The 24956-nt window shown below is 35.5% G+C and overlaps 1 protein-coding gene across 4 annotated transcripts in view; it reads left to right on the top strand.

Annotated features, from left to right (window-relative positions):
- LOC131049143 (uncharacterized) overlaps positions 1-22870 on the top strand; it is an 84848-nt gene extending 61978 nt beyond the window's left edge. For 3 of the 4 annotated variants that reach the window (XM_057983171.2, XM_057983173.2, XM_057983172.2), the window contains 7 exons: positions 6649-6711; positions 6817-6913; positions 7852-7930; positions 8028-8236; positions 15294-15439; positions 15584-15706; positions 22245-22870. In XM_057983171.2, the coding sequence (XP_057839154.1) occupies positions 6649-6711; positions 6817-6913; positions 7852-7930; positions 8028-8236; positions 15294-15439; positions 15584-15706; positions 22245-22397 (870 nt within the window). In that variant the 3' untranslated portion in view covers positions 22398-22870. The remainder of the gene's footprint in view (positions 1-6648; positions 6712-6816; positions 6914-7851; positions 7931-8027; positions 8237-15293; positions 15440-15583; positions 15707-22244) is intronic. The other variant, XM_057983174.2, reaches the window with a different exon arrangement.
- The last annotated feature ends 2086 nt before the right edge of the window (positions 22871-24956 follow it).

Genomic DNA, 24956 nt, shown 5'->3' on the forward strand with positions numbered 1-24956 from the left:
GATTGAGAATTTCTCACAGGATGATTTCCAACAACATGGGTATATCGTCTGCCATTTCATGAAATTTGGAGGCATGTCAAGGTTTTGAACTTGAGGTGTAGTTTAGCTCATTCATATGTAGATGTGTAAATCAGGATCCAACTCAACACTTGGGGTGTTTTAACTATTGGAAGGGGCATTGTTTTATTGTTTCCATCATTTGTTCTTCCCTCCAGTAAAATGCAATAACCATAGAGATAAATATTTTGCAGCCCCAAGGGTTGGAATTGTCAGATAAAACTTTTGCGCCCTTGGTTTTGGAAAACCTTTCTATCAATTGAGAAGATTGAATATGGCAAATAAAGGGAAGCTTGTCAAGTGGTGAATGCATCTTGTGAGAGAACTTGCTAGAAAGTCCCAAAGTTGAATTTGCTTGTTTTAATTTAAGTTTCTAAATAGGCACTGAGTTGTAAGTTTTGTTTGTGAACAAAATACTAAAATATTGTGTGTTTCTATATTTATGTGAAATTGTTGATGTATTGAGTAATATGAGAAATTAATGAAAAATGTAGTATTTTATATCTATCTTATATGCTGCAAATGCTTAGTTCTGCAGTTTGACCTGACAATGTGATTGTTGGTCATTCATTTGACCTTTGAAGATACCATTAGTGATCAGTTTTCTGTCAATTTCAAGAACCTTCTAGTTCTCTCTACTTGTAGCATAAGTTACAGGGAGAAAGCATGCGTTGCTAGATTTCTCCCTTCTGTACTAGGTCCATTGTTTTTGTATGTAGGTAGAGTTTCTATGGGAAGAACATTCTTCCTCGGATTTTCTAGCTTAGTCTTCCTAGGCATAGAAACTCCTATGGACATTATCAGACCATGCATTAGGGTAGATGATGATTATGTTAGTTCTTTTGCTTTGAACTTTGCTACAATGTGTGAGAATGATATTTTTCTAGCTTAAGTTTTGAGCATTGATCTCCTTTTTCCTTTTGCTAGATGTGATCTTGATTAAAATCTCAACTGTGAAATCTTCATTTTTAGAGTTGCATGAGAAAGGAGAACAATCCATGTTCTTCCATTCACCCTTTGAGTGATGGAGGGGAGATAGTTGCTCTTTCTTCAAGGGGATTTTATTTTTTTCTTTTCCTTTAGAATCTCATCTCCAACTCAAACTTTGAGATGGACGAAGAAAGTTCAGCTGTCTTTTCTTCTCTCTAGCAAAAATTTGAAATAGTGACACTTGAGGTGAAACTAACTGGGAAATAGCCCTTAAAATGAAGGATCTATTGGATGGCTGGGATGCTTTTGTATCAATCCATGAGGCCTAGAATTACAATGAGAGAAACATGGTGCTCAAATTGCAGTAACAAAATGAATAAATGGAGATGGCTCAGGTGCCTCTATTTGGGAAATAGCCCCCAGGATGCAAGATCTCCTTGATGTTTGTAGATATCTTAATTTACATATTAATTATATGATACTTTTAGTTAGTCAACAAGTATGTTTATGCCTTGTAGAGTTAGTGGGAAGGATTGTAGCCAATAGGATCTATTGTCCCAACCATTTATTGTCTAAATCGTCTCATAGGTTTTACAATGTCTCATAGGGTCCTCTAACCCTTTGCCTATGAATTTGGGTGTAATGTCCCTTAAAGAAATTAATCAACATCTCCCGTAGAAACAAAAAAGATTAAATGTTTTGCCTAATAAGACAAACCACTCAGCCACACTAGCAGACAAAAGGCACTAGAAGACAAAATATGCTAGAAGACAAACTATATTAGAAGACAAAGAAATAAAGGAGACGTATTAAATAAGTGTCATGCACCAGCAGTAAGTAATAGGCAGTGATGATATTGTTATGTGCTGCGATTTATATTTAAACAATTAAGAAAAGATTAAATGCAGCGATTTTCTAGACTAAGAAACAATTAAAATATAGTCAGGTTTTAAGCCAGCAATTAAGAGGAAGAGTTGCGACTCTTTCAAAGGGGAGGAATATTGAAGAGGCATGACTTCTCCCGCGTATTGGAGGGTATAAAAGGAAGAAAAAATCAATTGAAGAGGATAATATTCAGAAATTCAGAGAGTCGGAACTAATAAATAGAAATCAGAATAAATATAAATAAATCAGGAAATCATTCCAATCAGCATTAATACTCATGAGATCTCATTGGAGAGCATTTATTCATATGATCAAGCAATCGAAGGTTTCTGATTTGAATATAATCAGTAATTATTCCTCTCAGCAGTTCGACCCACCACTACAGTTGGTATGAATTTCTGTGCATAGCATAAAATGCTGTATCCATATACATTATTACTGCATATTTCATGATTTATGATATAATGCTCTATGACTGTTAATTTATATATAAATCAGTAAATAGGAATCTGATTAATTATATTCTGTAATTGGTTTATTATATGTCAAGTAAATTCCTGCATATGTTCTCAATGTCTATTTCCAGCGATGATAGAGGGAGAGAGGATTACAAGAAGGGGAACAGTTTTGTGGTTACCTTCTAGGCACACCACCTCATGGTATAAGACCGGGGAGTCCCATGAGGCCAAAGGGGTACAAAGGGTGCTGCCTTTGGGCCTAAGAAGGATAGACTTTCTGGGCACCCTATTGTGATAGTCCTCATGCTCTCTATCATGGTGAATGAATGCGTTAATCATGTGACGTAGGATAAGGGTGACAAGATTAAGGAAAACGGTTATAGGATACCTCACTAGGTATTCCACCTCATATGGATGGCATGGGCCACATGAGGCCAAGGGGGAGTAAGACCCGCCCATGGGCCTAGGGTAGAGGGTCTCTAGGGCACCCTATCTAGTCAACCTATTCTATGCTCCTCTATGACTGACCTCTCTCAAGCATAATTTAATCTTGTAATTAGGACTATCTCTTACATATGTATAATTGGTGTTTCCTAAATTAATAGATCCATTTAATGCAACATGTGATTATTGAATATTTTCTAACTTACTTGCAGGGTTTCAATTAAAATAACAGGTATCTCTAACCCCTATCCCACTTCAATTAGGGCAAAAATTGGGTATCTCTAATTTGGGACATTACATTGGGCAATTTTTCTCTCTCAATACTGTGACTTGATGGGGAGTCACCATATTTCTATTCAAATGCACACTCAATGCCTCGAACCTACTTACTTGGGAGTTTTGATTTAGATGCTTTGGTGCTCCTATTGCATTCTCAATCGTGTGAGAATCCCCAATTCATCTTGCTTCAATGTTCCAAACACTTGAGTTACCGTTAGATTTTTCTTGTACACCTTTGGCTTGGGAGTTTTTGGCATGGATCCTTCAATAACCAAGCCTTCTCCTCCATTCATCAAACTTTCAATGCCTCAAATGTTACTCTCATGGGCTTTTGACATTGAGTCTTTAGACTCATCTCCCGTCTGCTTTGTCCACCAGCACTGGGTTTTCTCACTTGATCAGAAAGATCGACTGGTGCTTGGTCAGGTAGTGGTAAGTGCCTTGCTATCTCTTCCCACTCTGCCCGTGTACGATTTCTTGTAGTGGAAGTGTTTTTGTTTTCCCCATTGGGGCTCATACTTTGATTCATGCTTCAACTTTGACTCTCTTCTCAAGATGGCTCTGACTTGAGGCTTGTGTGGTTGGGATTTTGTCAGCTACTTCTCGTAGTCTTCTCCTTCACTCTCTTTGTTCTATGATCCTTAAAGATCGCCTTACCTCTTGTTTTGTTATTTGACTGCTTCTTGGTGTCTTCCCATTCTTGTTTGGGTGTAAGGGCATTAATTTTTGTAGAATCCAACACTGATCTATATTTTGTTCTTCTTTTCTTGTCAACATTTAATATTTATCCTCATAATGTTGCCTTATTTGTTATCTGTGTGCTTCACAATCTTGTTTGGTACATAGCTCTTCAAGTATTATGAGATGTCTTGCAAGGAGCCTTGGCATAAGATTAAGTAGTATATCTACTTCTTCCTTTACTCTCTGGTTATCACAAATGACTTCTTGAGGAACTTGCCTTCGTTTGGCTTCCTTCCATATGTGTTCCTTCACAAATATGTAAGATCACCTATCAAATATGTTTAACAAATTTTCAATTTCTACAACTTCCAATTCATAGGGATTTTGTCAAACAGATGGTAAATGACTGAATTTGTATGTATTTCAGATATGCTTGAACAATGTTTAACAGTGCATATGAATAACATAGTAAGAAAAGACAACTGATTTGACTCCTTGTTAAGTCTTTCATAAAAAATGCACTAATGTCACTGCTGCAATGATAGGTTCAGAAACAATGAGGGAGAACTAACCCAGATTGCTGTTCATACAAATCTGAGGCAGAAGTCAATAATCCTGTAACTGAATATTGATATTAATGGTTGGTCCTATCTTGTATAATGGCTGTAAGCTCTCTGACTGCTCTTATGATGGGCAACATTCAAGCTCCTTTATCAGTTCATATAGACTGCTGCAGACTTATTGGCTTTGTTGTACATGAGTTCTTACACCATATTGAGGTGTTACCCCTGCTGTAGCATGTATAACAAATAGGCTTCACACAACATCTCTATAAATCCAACATCCTCCTCTAGGTGATGTGACCATAATTGTTGAAACAAATCATAACTATAAGTAAATTATACCCAAAATGGGCTGCTAGATCAAAGACCAGTGTCAGATCCAAAAATGTGGTTGAAAGCTAACATTCTTAAGTCTTTGACAAGTAGAAATTCCTTGACTTTCATATTTCATTTCAACTAAAAAATTCTCTTTTAGTTTTAAATAATGAAAAAACAACTTTGAAAGCTCACATTCCATAATTCTTTTGAATGCTTCTTTTAATTCATGATTAGCTGCAATGTTATTTTCTTCGTCTTATTCTAGTCTCCACACTTATTTCTAGGTAGATATTCCATAGGAAATGGTGGTTCCACAAATAATCTCTCATACTGTTGAATATCCACATCCCTAGGGTTTTCAGTGAATGAAGACGCTGGAGGTCAACAGTGGGCAAATTGTGGCCTTTAATCCTGTCAAGAAAAGTTGCTGTCATTTATGGATCAGTCTTGGGCATTGGAAACCTTCCCATGACCTGTCTGGAAGCAGAATATACCCTAAAAGGGGTGGTGAGAGTTGTATAAGGAAGCAGACTATGCCCTAAAAGGGGTGGTGACAGTTTTATAAGGAAGCAGACTATGCCCTAAAAGGGGCGGTGGCAGAGTTTTATAAGGAAGCAGACTACTTTCCAGGAAGATACCTATCCACACTTTATAGAAGGAAGTTGCAAACTTTTAGACAGATTTAATTTTGGTAGTACAAGCTAAGCTTCAAGTGGTTTTGAAAAGGATGTGAATTCATTATCCATCGGGGTGAAGACTGAGGTTTTTTCCTTTTGTAGGGAGAAACTTTCCTTGTAATCATAATGCTCAGTTGATGTAAATATTCTGTTTTCCACCGTGTAATAAAAAAGTTAAAATTTTAAGAAAAAAGATATTGCTCAAACAATTTACAGCATGGATGGGGATTTCGTAAGTATAGATGGAATTGGGACAATGATTATGAAAGAGGACATTATCATTTCTACATTTAAACAGCAAAGGATCAAAGAATATAGATTATGTATTTACATAAAAATGACTGTTTTAAATGGATGACTAAATGATTTTTCATTGTAAAACATGAGCATAAGATTCATGTCTTCTCATTTAATAATTTCTTCTAATATGAGTCATGAAGTCGAGTAATAGTAGTTATGGAAATTCCTATAGTCGTTCTCTTTGTACTTCCAACTAATAGTCAGGGGAGATGATGCACCAACAAATCTGTATATATTTGCTATTGATGAACTGAACTGTCCAAGTTATTGTCAAGAAGATTAACAATGCTAAGTGGTGTCAATGAGAACTAAGTTAGAACTGTTTGCTAAGCTATGCCAGAGAAATAAGAGTTATCATCACCTAAAAGCACATTAAGGGAGACGGACAGGGCATGGTGTTGTAGTGTAACTTTTAATTTAGTTGTTGTGCATTGGCCATTTATGGTGTTGATGGTGGTTCAAATATGCAGGTCTTACAGGTTGTTATTAATTTTGTTTCAGCCCAATACACATGTATGCAGAAAGCACATAACTGGGGGATCTAAGAATCAAATAAATCAAGTTGTTGTTTACTATTATATCTATACACTATAAGTTTATTATAATACTTAATAAATGATGTTTTATAAAATTGAGGAAGTAACGAGGTTGAAGAATACTGTGTTTTAGATGAGCAGGCATTTTTTATTAATTTTAAAAGTCTTAGTTTCTCTCTTTTAGTAGATTTGATACACCTTTGAGAAATGTGGAGATGGAGTTAATTACAGTTATACAATTACAGAGCTGTTCCTATATAATGTTGTTAGGTAAGTCAAGTCTTAGGATAAAATATTGCCAAATCATTAGTAGGAAATCTCTTCTTCACTCAATGGGATTAGCTAGTTATACATAATGATCCTTTTAAATTGCACACCGATGTAGCTTAGAGTGGCCATTATGTTTATAGTGAAATTGATTCAAATTTGCCATTCAGATGATAGGTGTATGGCAATTATTTTAAGCATCCATATACTTGCCAGAGGCAGTCTATATTCATGAGATTTTGTTTGTTTACAGCCTTGTTCGATGGGTTTCGCTACTGGTGGAAGAACCTTTTTTCTTTGGGGTGGATGCATGATGGTAATTTTATCCTCTTTTCTTGCTGAGGTCCTAATCTTTATAATGTTGACTGGTTTGCATGCCTTAGAGTTAAACTAACAGATTTTGGTTTTGCTTATGCTTTAGATGCATGCAGATGATTTCAGGACAGATCGGTATGGATTGGTTACGGGGCTTCGCAATGGAGGCTATTCTGATGATATGACTCTTGCTGCTGTGGCTGGTATGTTGCCATCTAATTTACTTCTTGTATTTCATTTTTTAGTGTCTTGTCATTGTTTTCTATGGTGATATATCCAAATTATGCTACAAAAATTGGGACTACAATTGTACATTTTCTAGAAAACACAAAAGTAAATCTCAATTTAAAAAGAAAAGAAAAAAGTGAGTCTACTGCAGCGAAAACTTATAAATTTTTATATCGAGTCTTATTACCTACGTAGTTCTAGTTACCATCTATCATCCTTGCATTATGCATTATTTATTTGACTGCATAATTTTATGTCTATGAAGATCATCAGATGCATGGGTGTGGATAGATGTGCTCCTTGTCAAAATTAAACCCAGATGAATAAATATATTAAGTATCATTTCTGGAGATGGAACATGTCTGAAAGGATCAATAAAGACCCATTATTTTTTACTATTTTGAGAACATTGACAAGTGAGTTTAATTCATTGAAAAGCAAGAGAATAACTAGTTCCTATTGCACTTGTATTTATTTTGTTGGATTCTTTAACAGGTTCCTTTTTTTGTTGATCTTCTGTAGACATTATCTTTTTTACATGACATCCATGCCTTTCTTAGCATTGGCAGTTAGTTTTAAAGCTTGCAATTCCAATACTGTACGTGATGACAAATTTTATGTTGGCCTTCAAATTTGTGTTGTATAGGTTCACTTTTGCAGTGAGGGTTAACACTTGAATATTGCATTAACTCTTGATGCATCCATTAGTTCTCAGAAGTGCATAAAATACAGATTTCATAATTGTTTCGGCTAACTATCCTTATATACCAATATGTTATACTTGTCTTTTAGTATATGTTACTTAGCCATCTAAAGTAATTAGTTTTTAAAAGGACATTGAAATTTCATATTTTTTTTAGATACTTTATTACACAGTCCACTTTCATTAGTTTTTGACCTTCTGAATTTACAGGGGCACATAAGAGACTTATTAGTTCTCCCCCAGTTGCAATATTTGTTCATCCTCTATCAAGCGATCTTACCTTTTCAAGGTGCATTCACTATTATCTTTGGGTGATCTATACCTTATACTTACAGTCTTACAGTCAGTAGTTCTTATATTTTGTTTAATCTGCAATCGGCATGCAGGTACTGGAACTACCTGAGGAAGCAGACTTTTGTTCTCGAGTCATACAACACAAATGTGAACTGGATGATGAACCGTGGTCTATTTATTTTTCACTGCTATTGTTCGTGGGGTTATGTCTCACCTTTCGTTATGGCATTCTTTCATCTCATTGCTGCTTTCCGATGCACGTTCAGCAATTACCCTTTTAGTGAATCAGCTGTAAACACTGGTATGCATGATAACATTCTCACATATTTTGATGACTTATATATGTCCAACATGGTCACATTCATTTGAAGGTTGGAATATTTTCTATGGGTTAGATGCGGGTTCTATAGGAGCCCACACCTAAGATAAAAGCTATCACATTGTAATGTCCCCTTTTGTAAATACCCTAGTTTTTGACCAAATCACAGTTATAATAATAAATTTCTGTATGCCTGAATATGACTGCCTTGAATCCAATCTGATCCTGTTTGATGCTTTTCTCTTGCTTCCCCAGTGTGCCCTCTATATATATCTTAATCACTTTCTGTAGGTGGATGTCCTTTGGGAGTTGATGACCCTTCAGCAGTGGTCACGACCTTTCATGAATCCCAACTGTTCATAAACCGCTGCCTGTATTGATAATTTTTTTTTTTTTTCTCAAATAATCTTTTGTCATTTATTCTTGTGATTATATCAATCTTTAGTCAGATTGTGTTTCTATTAATAATGGTGATTGCTGTATACTGGTGCTGCTCTGCAATAATTTCTTCTGCTCTTAAATCTGCTATGAGATCTGGAAGACATTCCCCATTTTCTGCCTTTATAATCTGATCTTAAAGATCTGACTTTTTGCTCCTATACTGTGCTTTTGATTGGAAAGATATTCTAGGAATGGTTGCCCAAATGACCTCCAATCAACCTTTATTTATACACCCAATGTCCCTCTTCAACCAAAAGACATATTACCTCAATTAGGTCAGCCAAAGGAGCATTTGAAAGATATTTAATTTAAACTTATTTCTCCCAAAATGGGCGCCATAACTCAGGTCGGCCCCAACACACCAAAACTTATTTTTATTTATTAAATAACTTCCCCGAAACTAGGTGGGGTTGGCCTCATCAGCAATTAATTTTTATTTGCTTGCTCAAGATAGGGCATGCCCATATTCTGATTTCTCTTCCCTCGGGTCGGCCCATGCATTTATTTGCCTATACTAAGGGACGACTAGGGTTTGGTTAGGGTTTCTGAATGCTGCGATCAGGAATTATGAAGGCTGCCCTAGGGTTTAGGATGGGGCATGACACATATCCAGGCCTTAAGCCATGTTAGCCTCTAAAAATAAATATATAGCTTTTTAATGGTTTTGTTTGAAAATTTCATTCATGTTGATTTTCTATTCTTCCCAGTCTCAGCGAGCATGCAAATTAGGGCTGCAGACTAGCTGAGCATGACATGGACTCAGATCTGCAAGTCTCAGCACTATGCAAAAAACTACATAAGAATAACATTATTGCTCGTAAAACATCCAAAGCCTGGGCAAGCTAATGCTCAGATTAAAAAATAAACAAGTAGGCTGGTAAACCATCAAAATCATTAAGGAGGACAGAAATCAATGTAACACTATCATGGTTCTTTCGAACAAGAAACATTCCTTAATCAGGAAATTTGTACTACAAAAGCCATTAACAAGCACCAGTTGATTAAAAATGCACTAAGACTTGTTTCAATGCAAAGAATAAGGTATTTATAGGTCTTTTATATGATTGAAGAGTAGTTTATATAATTATATTTTATAATTTTGATGTTTGAATATATATATATATATACCCGTACCCAAGGAAAAATTTATTTTGCCGAATCCCTGATTCTGTACCCGAATCGGTAACTTAGCTTCAAAAGCAATATAGACACATAATTGCTACATAAATAATTATAAGTTGATTTAACAATTTACAATATGCAAAAGTAGTAGAGTTGCATTGGAAGATAACCTAAAAATATGGGTTTCTGAAATAGAAAACTATTTCATTTGTCTTTTTGATTTGGTGTAGGTTTTGTTTATACCAATTTTTTTTCTTTTTTAAATCACATGAATGAAGTCTTTATATATAATTTAGGAAGATTAGGTCAATTTAAAAAAAAAATCAAATTACATAGTATTTGGCACGGTTAGAAAATCAAGGTTTTTTGGGCATGTGTGGGTATAGTATCTGATGTATATCCAGGCTGTATCGGATACGTATCCATTTCAGATATAGGGATATGCTTGCCCAAGGAGGGACAGAGCAGTATCTGACTACTTTGATAAAGGTACTTTATTTTCCACCATACGACCATATATGGAGCAAATTTATAATAAGGATTTCCCTTTTACTATCATATTAACCACCAATTAAAATTTTAAATATCCCAGGCTTACCTTGTGGCTAGCCATGCCAAAAGAAATTAACAATAATAATTTGAAAAGTCTTTCTTTACCATTGAAAAAGGAAGAGAAAATGGAGAGAACAAAAGAAATAAAAAGCTTGAAAGTGTCATTTTCTACCATATGGCAACCATTAGGGAGAAAATTTTAAAATTATGATAACAAGGTTTCCTTCTTTTCCATTGTACAACCATCCAAAGTAGGGACAAAGGTTCCAAGTTGCATTGCATTGCCTATCAGAGAGGATTTATATAAACAAATACCCTTTGGCTTGCCATATGGTCAATTAAAATAAGTTAAATTGTACAACACAATGATTTATTGCAGCACATTGCATGGTCTCACTTTTCTACCGTACATTCAGTAGCAGTTTTCCCTCAAGTTATATGATCTATTTTGTCTAGCATACAGTCGAGCAACCACCCCATTTGCACTGTATGATCTGAAAGGCCTCTTGCTACAATCATATGGATTGTTCCAGATTCTGTTGAATGGAAATTGGTTTTTCCTTCACTTGTACAATCTATTCTTTTTCCTAGTGATGTATGGCTTGCTCAAGGAAATTGTAGTGCATGGTCTAGCTAGGAGAACCTTCAGTCCTTGATTTTTGCTGCATTGTTTGTCTATTGTTAAATTACTCCATGATTTTTGTTAATTACTCTATGAATCTTCTGTTGCTACTCTCCAACCTTCTATAGTTGATTCTTCCTCAGAAAATGGCTTCGGCACCAATAGGAAATTCTTCCTATAGACTTGTGAATTGGGAGAAGGCACTGCTTGGGCCTCCAGGAGAAGTTCATAGGATCTTCTCCACTCGGCTAATTTTGAAGTGCCTATAGTATCATCTAGGTTCAATGATCTACAGGGTGAAGTATATTTGAAGTTTAATTCACAGTCAGATTGTGTTTCTTGTTTATTGGTCCTCAGCCATAGTTCGTTAAATTGTATGGCCATTGGAAAATGCATTATTTATGCATAGCCCGTGTTCTGAATATGTTGGTTTTGTTAATGATTTGCATCCATTTCAATTTATTGATGATCATAGTTTACTTTGTTAGTTTTTCTTTCTACTTGCAGCTGAAACCACCCTTGCAGATTGTTGTTCAGGTTACGATTGTATGGTCATTGGAAAATGAATTCTTTATACATAGCTGGTATTCTGAATATGTTGGTTTTTCTAATGATTTGTATCCATTTCAATCTATTGATGATCATAGTTTACTCTGTGTCTTGCTTGGGAGTTAATTGGGAGCTGGTTGTGTCTTGCTTGATATTTGTTGGGCTCTTTAAATAAACTTTGCATAATCAAAGAAAGTAGTTTGATTCTTAGCTGATCATTTTTGGTCTACTTTTGTAAGAACTTCATGTGTGAATAAAAGATATATTTGCTCATTTTCAAGTATTAGTTTTATTAGAAAAAAGAGTAAACATGCTTTTCAACTATCTTCTTTACTTGCTCTATGTTGTGTACCTACAAATTGAACCACAACAAACTCCACAAGAAAAGAAATGGCTCTGATACTACTTTACCTGTAAACTCCATATGAAAGTGTCCAACTTATTGATTCAAACAAGAAAACAATTGACTAAAAATTATTTGAAGTATAAATTAACGAGAAAATGTTGAAAATTAGAGAGAGCCAAATCACCACACAGACTAACACAAGTGATTACCCTGGAGAAAACCCACTTGCAGGTGAGAACGCCCACAAATGTGAGCACACTCTCTCTTAAACTACACGAATATGGAATATACAATGGTCCAATCTTCTTGGGCTTGAATTAACAGCTTAAACCAGATCTAGTTTATTCCTAGTGACCTTTAAAATTACACACAACCCTCTGCCTTACTACTTGTTTTTATACGATAAACTTTAGGAACCTAGAACTTGCTCAATTTGCTACATAAATCCATTCATATTCCTTTTAATTGCTCAATTCAGGTTACAATTGGCTAGACAGTGCCTTTACATCACAATAGGAAGCCAAAACATTAGAGAACTTGAAGAGATGACAAAAATTGGAATATCATGGGATGTTTTTTCGAGTATAGGCAAAATTGCCATTTGCAACAGAGACGTGGTTTCAAAACTGTTTTGGCTCTTGACCCTTTTAAAACCATCTCTAGCACTTGCAAAACCACCACTTTTGACAATATTTGTTCTCCAATCTACCAAAAACCACAACTTTTGCATATAGACTTGAAATGAGGTGCCATATTTTTTAATTTGCATAAATTGAAAGGAATCCAAATATGTAATAATATTCAGATTTTGATGTCATTAAATACTTGTTTTTGGCCTTGTAAACCATAATCCTCACTTTGACATGTAGAGAAACCAAATCCTGCGGATTACTAACTGCCATGTTAGACACTTGGGCCCCCAATTTAGGGGCAAAATTCTTTGCATTTGATGTGTGAGTTCGTCTCTCCCTTGTGTTAATTATGCCATCTCCACTCAGATTATATTCAATAAAACCTAACGTTGTAATGAAATCAACATGAAGGGTTCACCTTAGGTGATGGTCTGAGATCATGCCACCATAGTTGAACTACTCGCCAAAAGCAAAAACTTGCCAAGGCCTGAAAAACAAACTCGGGAAAAACTCGGCCAATACTCGGCAACTTAAAAATTGCTTAAATTTAATTAGAAATGCATTTTTTTTGCAAAATTTAGTGAGGAGATGCATCCAATGAGTCAATAAATGGGAACTCAAAAGAAACAAGCTGAGTCTAGATATATTTGATTGATTTAAATGCAAATTGGGTACAAAATGGCATCCTCTTATGGAATACTAGTGATTGATAGACTGAAACAAAATGAAATAGCAAATTGTTTTTCTAAAACTAAAAGTAAATACTACATCAAAACATTTTACATCTTCCTCTTCTTAGCTCTAGTGAAAAATAGGGGAGATATAGAACTAGAGGGTCTAGTCCAATAGAACTAGAGGGTCTAGTCCTAGGAGTTTGATGTGCCTCCTCCACCTCGCCAAAATGAGGTTCAGCGTAGCACCCCTTGCAGGGATTTCAGGGTGAGAGAGAGAGAGGTAGAGAGATAGGTCTAGATCTTGGGGGAGAGAGGAGAGAGTGAGATAGAGAGTGGTAGAGAGAGGGGATGGAGGAAGAGTGATAGGAAGATAGATAGGTCTGAAATTTGATTGTCTGAAAATTAAAAGATCTTCTAAAACCTAGAATTTGCATTATAACTTCTACAGATCTGAAACCACTCTCAAACATCCTGCCAATATATACATGAAATATAATTCAAAGTATAAGAAAGGAAAAAGACATATTGAAATGTGACTTATGCTGATAGGAGCCTACTGGTTACTGAAATTTGACTAAGTCTGAAAATTTAAAAGATCTTCTAAAACCTAGAATTTGCATTATAACTCCTACAAATCTGAAACCACTCTCAAACGTCTTGCCAATATATACATGAAATATAACTTAAAGTATAAGAAAGGAAAAAGACATATTGAAATGTGACTTATGCTGATAGGAGCCTACTAGTTACTGAAATTTGACTAAGCCTGAAAATTTAAAAGATCTTCTAAAACCTAGAATTTGCATTATAACTCCTACAGATCTGAAACCACTCTCAAACATCCTGCCAATATATTCTAATGAAGAGAATGAGAGTGACTTGAAACAAATTATGTTTGGGCCTTTTTTTTTTATGCAGCCGAGTTTTTTCCAAAGACTCGCTGAGTTTTTCGGCGAGTTTTTCCCAAAAACTCGGCGAGTTTTTGTGCGAGTTAAAGTCGTAAAACTCGCAGAGCAAAAAAATTAGTGAGTTTTTCAAAACTCGCCGAGTACTTTGCGAGTATTCCATCTATGCATGCCACTATAAGGTGAATATTTGTGAATCTTTTAACTCATCTTGATAGCAATAGACATGGATACTAGGAGCTTTGTCTTATGGCTTAACCAAGCACCCCGATAACAACTTGTCATATGTAAAAAAAGACACAAATGGCATAGACAAAGAGACCCTTTGAACAACTAAAATAACATGCCTTTGTTGGTGCCACACGTCGGAGGCACATAGTGGCTCTTGGTATGGTGGCTTCCAATTAACTTATATAAACTATAATCATACCATCTTTTGGAGCAGCCATCAAACCTTACTCATGCAAGGCAAGCAGAAATGTGGCTCAGGAGGAGTACATGAACAAGTAATCCACCTTTAAAATATCACCTAATTCTTTCTTCTCCATATCAATACTTGTCTAAGCCAAGAATGGGAATTGAGAAATCCTAGTGTTTGCCAAACAACCAGCTACCTGATTATACTCCCTATAACAATGATAAAAGGAGATTGACTCAAAAAGAGTACTTATATTCTGAATTCTTCTATGAAATTTTTGAGCTTCAAGTCATTCAAAGATTTATTTATGTATCCCCTAATCATTATCAGAAAGTCCCCATTAACTTCCGTCATTTTGCGTCCCATAGAAGGGGCTAATTTAAGACCCAGCAGCGCTAAAGATTAGGCTTCATCATTTGTCCTTGATCCAAGAAAAAAAATCACCCCTTCACAAACAAACCTGGAGAATAATGCACTTCTCCACCTGCTCTTGCCAGGTCACAGGATTACTTTTAGAAGTGCCATTGGAGTTCAATTTGAGCTTTGCTTCTTTTATTATTTTCAATTACCCCATTGACAGGGGCAAAGGTTGGACATTTGATTTCTTATTGATATGGAAAATTCCTTATAAATTGGTTAATTTGATTGGTTGATTTAATTTATAGGGTATATGATATTTTAATAGAATCTTTTGTATTGATCTTTGAATGTTCTTTAGTCAATTTTTCCCCTTGTTCCAATTGAATAAAGAATAGGACCTGATAATTCTTTTTTACAGGCTTGATTCTTGTAGGTTGCTTGGCTGTATGCACCGTAATAGAAATTATTTCTGTTTGGAACATTACAAGAGTAGAAATTGAGCTTTGCAATGCACTATCTCCAGAGGAGCCACGTGTCTCTATCAGTCAATATAACTGGGGTCTTGTATGTATCATTTACATTTGTATTTATTTTATAATATGCTTATACTTTTAACTTGTTAGTTAGTGGGCTTAGTGGATAAATGACTTTTCTCTTCTAATTTCTTCACTTAATGAGTGCCTGGGCATGCACTGTCTCTTGATACAGGTATTAATAGCAATGGTGGTTGATAATTTTTTATATCCTCTGTCAGCATTTTATTCACATTTTACACAGTACATTGACTGGTCAGGAGTTCGATATCACCTAAAAAATGGGAAGATCTCTCAGGTTATACACTAAATTTTTGGTGTTGCAATAGTTTTTTCTGTTGTTTTTGTTTCAATTGTGTGACTGTAAACCATTATCATAGAGATATGCATCTTAGTGTATTGAATCTACTGATGTTTGCCCATAAACTACAATTTTGAACATGTCTTTCAAAGGTTGCCGCTGGCATTAAGGCTATAAGTACAACACAACCTTTCTACAGTAATAATTGCTATATTTTAAAAATTGTGTCAGAGTGAAATGAGCCATTAATATTCTAGAGAGTCCAATGATGACTGTTTTGAATGTGAACGTGTATCAAATTGAGCTTTTTAACATCTTGAGTGCCATGCATTAGTTCTTCCACCATGTCTAGTGAATCATATTGCATTGCATTTGTGTAAAGTTATTTTCTTGGTAAATGGAAATTTATATATATTGTATATATTAATTAAAATACTGTACCAAGTGCAAACCATAGAGTAAATGCTGATAAAAGTATTTATCAGTTAATATTCTTTGGAACAAACTAGAGCAATGAACCTCACAGTAGTGTTAAAGCATTGTGCAGATTGAAAAGATAAAAGTGAAGCCTTAATTTCCATTTTTAACAGCTGCTTCTATTGACATAGTCTATATGTAGTTATTTGTAACTTCATGTATTGACTTTCTTACATATCTATGGTCTCTTCATTTAGTACAAGTTTTTGACTGCAGATGGGGGTATACTTTCATCTTATGGTCTTTGTATCTGCCACCATTTCCCTGGATATCGATCAGCTGATGGTTAAAGTTGAAAATCTTATCACATATTCTGGTGGTTTCTTCTGTACCAGTTCTTATAGTGGTTTGTCAAAAGTTCCTACTGGCAAGTGCCAATGATGGTTTATTGTGATGGCATCATGCTTTCATCCCCATCAGCACTAACCTTCATTTAGGGTCTTCTGTCACAGGGCTATTTGTAATTACGCTCAGTTCTTTAAGTTTACCATTCCTTTGTTGTGTTTACATTTCTTTAAAGTTTACTCAGAATTTTTAATTTGGTTACTGTTGTGCAAAATGGTCTTTATTGTAAAATGATCTTCTTTAGTTGCAAACGGTACTCTGAGATCTTGAAAACTATTTCTGATAGTTTGGAAATCCTTTTCTTTGGATTCTGAAACCTTTTTGCCTCTGAGAGATTCCTGGAAACTCCTGAAGAAGGGTAGGATCCTTGAAACACGTCTCAGGTAATTTCTTCCTATTCTGTTGGAGTTTCCAAAGAGTAACTGATGCTGAAGTCCAACTTTTTGAAAGTTTCAAGTTTCCAGGAGTTATCAATATCATATCTTAGAGTTTTTGGAAGTTTCTCTAATCTTCGATGCGGTTTCTTGCCAATTCCTTGTTTTCTATTGTTTCCTTAAGAAGTGTACCCTAAAGTTTTCTTCATTTTTTTGACCTAGCTGTCTCTTCAATTATCAACACTACCATTTCTGAAGTTTCCAGGTACTCTTTTCCCATTATTGGTGGAACATAGAAAATTACTGTGAAGCACATCTTGGGAACATAATTATCTTTTGATCTTCCATGTTTGCCATTTGTGTTTTCAGAAAAGGAACAACTGGAGGCTATTACATTCTAAAGCCTGTTCCTGAGAAACTGATGTTTCTTAGGCCAGTGTTTGTGTGCAACAAGCAACTTGCAAATTAACAGAAAACCATTAAAAAAATCACAAACTAGAGGCTAGTACATTCTAAAGCCCATTTCCCGAGAAACTGATGTTTTAATGCAGCTATTTGCATGTGACAAGTGACTTGCAAATTAACAAAAAACCATTTTAAAACCAGAAACTAAAATTTTAATATATGTGCATAGTAATTCTATGTCTTGACCAGTCACAATACTGGTGTAACTCAGAATGTATCCTAGGTGAGAGTTAAGTTTGGGCCTTTGTTGCAGGAAATCAATTACTGGGTTTTATTTTTGCAGTGTTTTTTGGGTGTTCTTGGGTGTTTGGTAGCATTTTGGATTGAAACATATCTAGATTTGGGTTTCTTTGGTGTCCTTCAGTCCATATTTTTCGATAATTTGTTTTTCATTAGTCATTTCCTAAAGCTTCTCCAGATTTTTGGGGTGACTGGGGAATCATGTTTCTGAAGGTCTTTCTGTTTGGAAAATCATACCCACTTCCAAGTTTTGTGCAACTTATTTTGATAAATATTCAAAGATGGAATATATTAATAATTACATCAAAAGCTCAGAACGGTACCTGTTGAGCTCGGAGTCAGATGGAATGCTGCTTTGCTGACGGCAATACAGAAGCACAAGCAGCATTCCTCTTACAGAATCGTCGATCAAACAAGCTTAGAAAACCTTTTACTGCATTGACTACCTAGTGCTGCATACTAGACTATTTTTTACCTCAGGACATTTTTGGTTCAAAAAAATATTGCTCTATTACCATAATAAAACTATTATGATACGACATGACTCTGTTTGTAGCTTTAGTGCTTTAGCATGCCTATTTCAAGCTACTGGCTGACAAAAAGTTGCCGAGTTGCCATATAGGAGTTGCTGGAAATAAATGGATCATTCTCCCCACGGACAGACCAAAATTCTTTTGGGTCAACTTGCCTGCTTAATCCAGAGTTTCGCCCCTGTTGGCTGGGGTCTATTGTTGTGGGATTGGCTTAATCACTACTCCAGCATTTTTGTCTACCTTGATTGCATCACTACCAGAGCTATCTGCTGTTGTTGTAGGACCTTTAAATATTGGGCATTAACATTAGGATCTGCCAGTTCCCCTGCAGTCTGATTTTGGCCAGCACTGTTGAATGAATTTTCTTCAATGGTGTATAATCTTGTGCTTTTGCTGTTGCAATCACAAAACCTCTAATCAGGGCTTATGAGGGGCTTTTATAAATTGACAAACCAAAGGTCTTGCTGTCTGAAAATTAAATGTTCCACAAAAAACTCGGTGGTTTATGGAATTAGACAAACTGTGAGTTTGTCCAAAACAGACAAACAGATCGGGCAGCTCTCATCAATCTCCTGGAATCTTCTTTGAACCTTTGGTTCTGGTGTGCTTTAAAATTAGGATTAAGCTGTATCTCTATGCAAATGTTCATTTGTTTCTGTTTTATTCCTAAAGCATTTTCTATTAGTGTAACTTGTTGTTGATCTGGTGGCATGAGGTGTGCCTGAGTACAGGTGGGGTAGTGCTTATGACATTCTAGAACTCTTGAATGCTCTGCAACAAATATGCTACTATTACTGGCACCATAGTTTGCAAGACTTGTCTTGTGATTGCTTTGTCTGACTAAAGTCTGCTGGTCACTGCACTTGTCTGATCATAGGTCTGCTTTCATTTCTCAACCATGGCCTTTTCAGACTTTTTCTTTTGCTTTGTTGAGCCTTTTGTTTTCCATCATTGGGTTGGGACTTATGGTTTTCTTCACTTACACTCTAGTGATTGCCATTACTTCTTGGTCAATTCTTTGATTGATTCTTCTGAAATACCCTCCAGTCCAACCTGGTTGGCAAGGTCTGCACTTCCTCAGGAAGATGGAGATTGTTTGCAACCTTGACTGACTCCTCATTTCAGCTTCAGCTCTTGCATCTACTGGTATTTTGGCCTCAGATTTTGCTTCGCTTCTACTCCAAAGTTGTCTTGATAGAATTTTGGATTGAGCTAGTTCTCGGACTATTTTGCATTTCAGCTTCAGCTGTCTGTGTTCTTGGTCCACTCCCTGATTGTGTTGTCTTTTTATATTGCTGTTGTTTGGGTCCAATGACATTTGTTCCTTCTTGTTCAGTGTTGGTTATCAAATCTTTTCGAATCTTGTTGATGAGACCTTTTCTTGTTCTGTTGTAAATTCATATGCTTTGTACTGGGAAGAGATCTTGCAAAATGTGGTACCTTCAAACCCTGTGAGGACTCTTGGAAAATTATTCAACAGCTAATCATCTTCTTTAGTGATGGCCATGTTGCCCCAAATTGAATCTGTAGGATTTTGGTTTCTCTTGAATTCTTCTTTGATGCATTCTTATACCGAGAGACTCCACAAATACTTGAAGTCTTGAGTTAGTTTGTCTTCTCTTTGTTTCTCAGTCTTGATTAGTTCTTAAATAGTTGAACCTTTCACTCACATTTAGGTTCCATCTTTATCATTTGTTGTTGTCAATGTTTATTGTTGACTGGCTGCAGTTCAACTTGACCCAACTTCACAAAGGCAATTCTGCCAGAAATGCTTATAACAAAAAGCTACACTGCCAAATAACACTCTTGCAGAATATAATTACACACATGCAACATAGAAGAGTCTACAAGAACAATAGCTTTAGTGCACAAGGTAGTCTTACGGTGCAGTGCTGTGTCCCTGGAGAACCTGTCAAATGAGAGCTTTTTACCTGACATTTGAAACTATCTATGTTACCAGACAGTTGTCAGTTAAGAAACCCTTCAGATCCAGCTATACAAAACCCGAAAGTGATTAGCACACTACCTAAGCCAACAATACAATAATTAACAACACATCTAATTCGGCTCAAATAGAGTTCTTAAAATATTCTGATAAAAATAATTAATAATAACAAGATAGGTTACAATCACTCGTCCAATTCTTTTGTCTACCTGTGTTGCAGCCATATAGAGCTATCTGAAGGTGTTACAAGGCATTTGAATATGGGGAGCATAAATTTAGGATCAGCCATTGCTTTTGCAGCCTTTTTGGCCAGCTTTTCTGAACAAAATGTCGTCAGTGGTGCCTATTTTGTGCTTTTACTGTTGCCAGCACAAAATCTTCACATCAGGTCTTATTAGGGGCTTCACCAAGTGACAAACAAAGTTCTTACTGTCGGCAAACTAAAGCAGTAAACAAAACTCTATCACAAAATGGGTTCTGATTTCTGAAAATAGACAACCTCATGAATTGGTGTAAAACATATAAACTGACAGGGAAGATCTTCAGTAATCTCCTGGAATCTTCTGTGAATCTTTGTTTCTGAGGTGCATTGGAATTTGGATTAAATGCACTCCAGTAATTTGTTTTTATTTTTCTCTTTCATTCCTGAATCTCCCTTCTGCTAGAGTAGCTGGGTATTGGTCTGTATTTTAAAGTTTTATAAGAATCAATATTTCATTACTGTTGTGGTCATGCGGCCATGCCATTTATTTCTTTCTCACCATTATTGGCCAACTATGATGTTTTTGAGCCTAATGCGAAGTGGAAATTTCTCTAGAGACTTGGATCTGTTGCAAACTAATTACTCTTCTACTATAATAATTAAACGAAACAAGCTTCAGGAAAATTTGCATAATCCAATTTTTTTATTGATGTTTTAGGTTACTCTTTTTGAACCATCAGTAGGATAAATATTACAGATACGAGCTCCCTAAATTTATAACTGTATAACAAGAGCTGGGGAACCATATATACTTGGGAGTTCCTTTTGGTTTCTGACCTCTTGTCGTACATGATATTGTCTAGATAAGTAGTTCCTAGCTGTAATAATTATCAGATCTCAATGATGGACAACAAAGAGTAGCCTGCATCGTCAATAAAATTCTTTTGTATACATCATGTTTTTCCTTAAGCTTGTTTATTTTGAACATTATGGATTGTAGAAGCAAGAATTCTCTTCTATAACGTTTTCAAGAAGATGAGAGTTTATTGCATATATCTATTTTACCGTCTAATTCATTGATCTTGTAGATTTACTTCCAAACAAATGCCATCACTCCGTTTCTCATTTGGCCAGAGACTGATATGTTCTTAGTGATATTTTTCATTTAAAGATTGGAATTCCTCCATGGAATATCAAGAATGTAATTTCCCACCTGGCTTGAGGCTTGGTACCATTTTGACTGCATAACATGCTTTCTTGCATCTATTGGATTGGTTTGTGTTTATATTTGCTGTGTTTCAACTTGCAGTTTTTGAATTTTCTTAGAGTAATATCCACAACACATGTTGCTTATGATACAATCATACAAATTATCCAAAAGTTGTCCGAATCACATTATTTGATTTGTTCATTTCACATTTAAGGGATGACTAGGGCTAATTTTCCCTCAGGTTTTCCTTTTTGTACATGCTCATCTCGTCACCAAAATTTGATCATTGGGCCTTTCTGTTATCCTGGAGGAGAGCTATGGATAGGCTAGTGCCCCTCTTCTTAGAACAATATGGACTGTTTGTTTTTGGTTGTGGATATATATATTTATAACTATGGATGTTGCAATGTGCAACAGAAAGCTACCATGGAAGGGCTATAATTATACTGCACTGCATTCTCTGAATAGTTAGCATGTACTTGAAACATAACCAGGTTGTTTGGTATAATGATTTGTAAAAAGGCGAGGTTTGGCAATTACCGTTTTGGCCGTTGAAAGAATACTTGCAGGACTCGTGGAATTTGGATTTGTCCATAAGTCAAGATGAAAGAATATTTACAAGACTTTTTGGATTTTGGATTTCTCGAGTAACATAAGATGCATCGCTTGTTTGTCTCTACTTATGCATATTTTGTGCGTATGTGTGAGAGAGAGAGCTTAATGAATTATATCCTAATTTTGCAGATTCAGCGGCACCCAGACTGTGGAACAAAGCCTTTAGATAAAGGAACAAGAAGGCAGAACCCAAAAGCAAATTTCTTTCCACAAGGACATTTTATTAGCTCTATTGTGAGAACCATTGTTTACTGGAACCAACCTAAGAAATTTGACATCTAGCATTGCTATGCTTCTGTTATGATGCAAATTCTATATTCGTTCAGGGATTCACAACTCAAGATTAAATTATAGATTCATTGTTGGAAACTGGGCCTTCGATTGACGACAGTCCCGAAGTTGCTGCCATAGTTTCTGAATTGTGCAGATGCTTTGGCCCTCTTTATGTTGAAGATGTTGATGGACGAGATGACTGCACATTGCAGAATGATCTTTACAAGTAACAGGCATCCCGTTGATTTTTTTAGCAAGTTGCAGATTTTTGTATGCATATGGTTTACCAATTTGTTCTGATTCCGAGAAATCATTATTTCTTTGGGCTTCATTGTTGTATTCATAATTGATTTACCACATTATGTTCATCAGTTGAGGATAGTGGGAGTCGGCAATTAGAGCCAAAAATATTTGATAAATTCAAGACGCTTAATCTCTAATTATTTATTGCACCTTTTTGCAATACTGTTCTTCTCAGGCAACTATAAGAATCACTCTTGTTTATTCGTTTGCAAGTTTGTATTTCTTGACTATAGACAATTCATGATAAAATTAGAGACATTCGTAACCAACCTAGATATTCAAAAAGCGTGACAAAGAACTCGTAAAAATAAACATATTTAATTTGTTTCTTGGTAATGGTTTGTATTGTTACCTGTAACCTTTAGATCTTTTGCCTCTATAGTTGCTTATTTTTAATGAGGTATATTTAAGTGAAATTTCATACAACTAGGAGATACTTTTGTTATAAAAAAGTTCGATTTTTTTTAATTGAATAATGTATTAAAAAAAAAAAAGAAGATATAAAGATAGAGGGTAGTCAAAAGACAAATGATAGATTAAAAAAAGATTCAAAATTAGAACTTCATTACATCATAACCATATAGCTGAAAGTAGCAGCTGTAGATGAACTTGGTAACTTAAACTGAGAAGCAAAATCAATTACATCTTGTCAAAAAACCGAGACTATAACTTCATTTCATCATTACATAAAATCCATAGAAAGGCTAAACCAACAAGACAATAGAAGGCTGAAAGTAGCAGCTATAAGTGGAACTTGAACCAAGAATGAAGTCGCTTGGAACACATGAACTCATTGCTATGATGCTGAAGGACTTGAAGCTTGATGATATCCAAATATTTTTTGTACTTAATATGATCCTTGTTGTCCCCCTGCAATTGCCAACAAAGAGAAACAATATGATACAAGATGTCAGAGTAAAACCTTTGAATTTCAGTCCCTTAGTGAACTAACTCGATTAAAACAAAGCTAAACACTTGCTCTTCCATATATTCAGTAAAACACAATGTCTAATAGAATCAACAATAAAGTGATTATGCAAACCAACACCCAAGATAGGTTTTTTCCAGCTCAAAGAGTGATAAAAAATAATAAGCACATAACTGATAATAACATTCCATTTCCTTTTTGTCATAGATCAGTTCCAAAATAAGTCTTTTAAGCTCTCTTTCTGTTGACAAAAGGGGCATTTGATAGGCTGACTCATAAATTTCAGTTTATCCCCAACTGTTAATTTATAATGCAGGACCTTCCATGCCAAAATCTGAGCATTAACGTTTGCTTTAGAATTCCATATTTGCCAACTTAATCTCCTCCCATCTCTTTTCATGGGGTTTACATCTTCATTTTTCATTCAACCGAGGATTAAGTGACAAAATAGGTAGCAAATTTAAGTAGATCATTTTTAAAGGGAAGGAAGAAAAGGGATACTTTGACAACCATAGCCAATCCTTAGTAAAATTGCATTGTAAAGGAGTACAAAGTTTCATGACAAGATCCATTGGTACCAATGATTTAACAAAAATAAGAAATCCTTAAGCCATATTGTTTAACTTAAATTTACACTTAATAGAATGCCAGAGAGACCACTCAAAAGACCAAAAATCCCAAACATCACCAAATTGTTGAACCCCTTTATTAAGCAATAAGAAGCTTTCTCAGGGAAAGCAACTGCAAGAGGCTGGCCATGATATTGGACCTATCTATTCCACCAAATAGAACTTCCAAAATTGAAACCTTGCTACAGTGACGCATCATTCCAGCTCAAGAATTTACTTACCAGTTGCCATATCTTCCAAATTGATTGAAGAGGAAAGGAAGCTTTTATTCAAGAGTAAGGGGCAAGAAGAATCTTATCTATCCATCCAACAACCTGCCATTTCCTTTTAACAAGGGGTTAGACAAATTCGATGACAAACCAATTTCTTCCGCTCGATAGTTCCCCAGGGTGGGTGGCCCCATCTATCTATCTATCTATCTATCTATCTATCTATCTATCTGTAGCTATGATACCTGACCATCAACTGCTGGAAAACAATACACACGTCCCATAGAATTGTAGGGGCCCTAGCGAAGCCCAATTGATCATCTATTTTCACTAATTTGCAAGGTACCTGTCTTTTTATCTTATCTTCGATAGAGTAATTGGGGTACCAACCTCGACAAATTAGGAAATTAAAGGCTCATCTCTAGAAACCACTCTAACAATCCACTTGGCAAATAAACCAATCTCTTGTGTTTTGGGATCCAAAAGGCCTAGCCCCCCT

Source organism: Cryptomeria japonica, chromosome 2 (genome assembly GCF_030272615.1).
Source record: "Cryptomeria japonica chromosome 2, Sugi_1.0, whole genome shotgun sequence".
In the NCBI taxonomy this organism is placed as follows: Eukaryota; Viridiplantae; Streptophyta; class Pinopsida; order Cupressales; family Cupressaceae; genus Cryptomeria; species Cryptomeria japonica.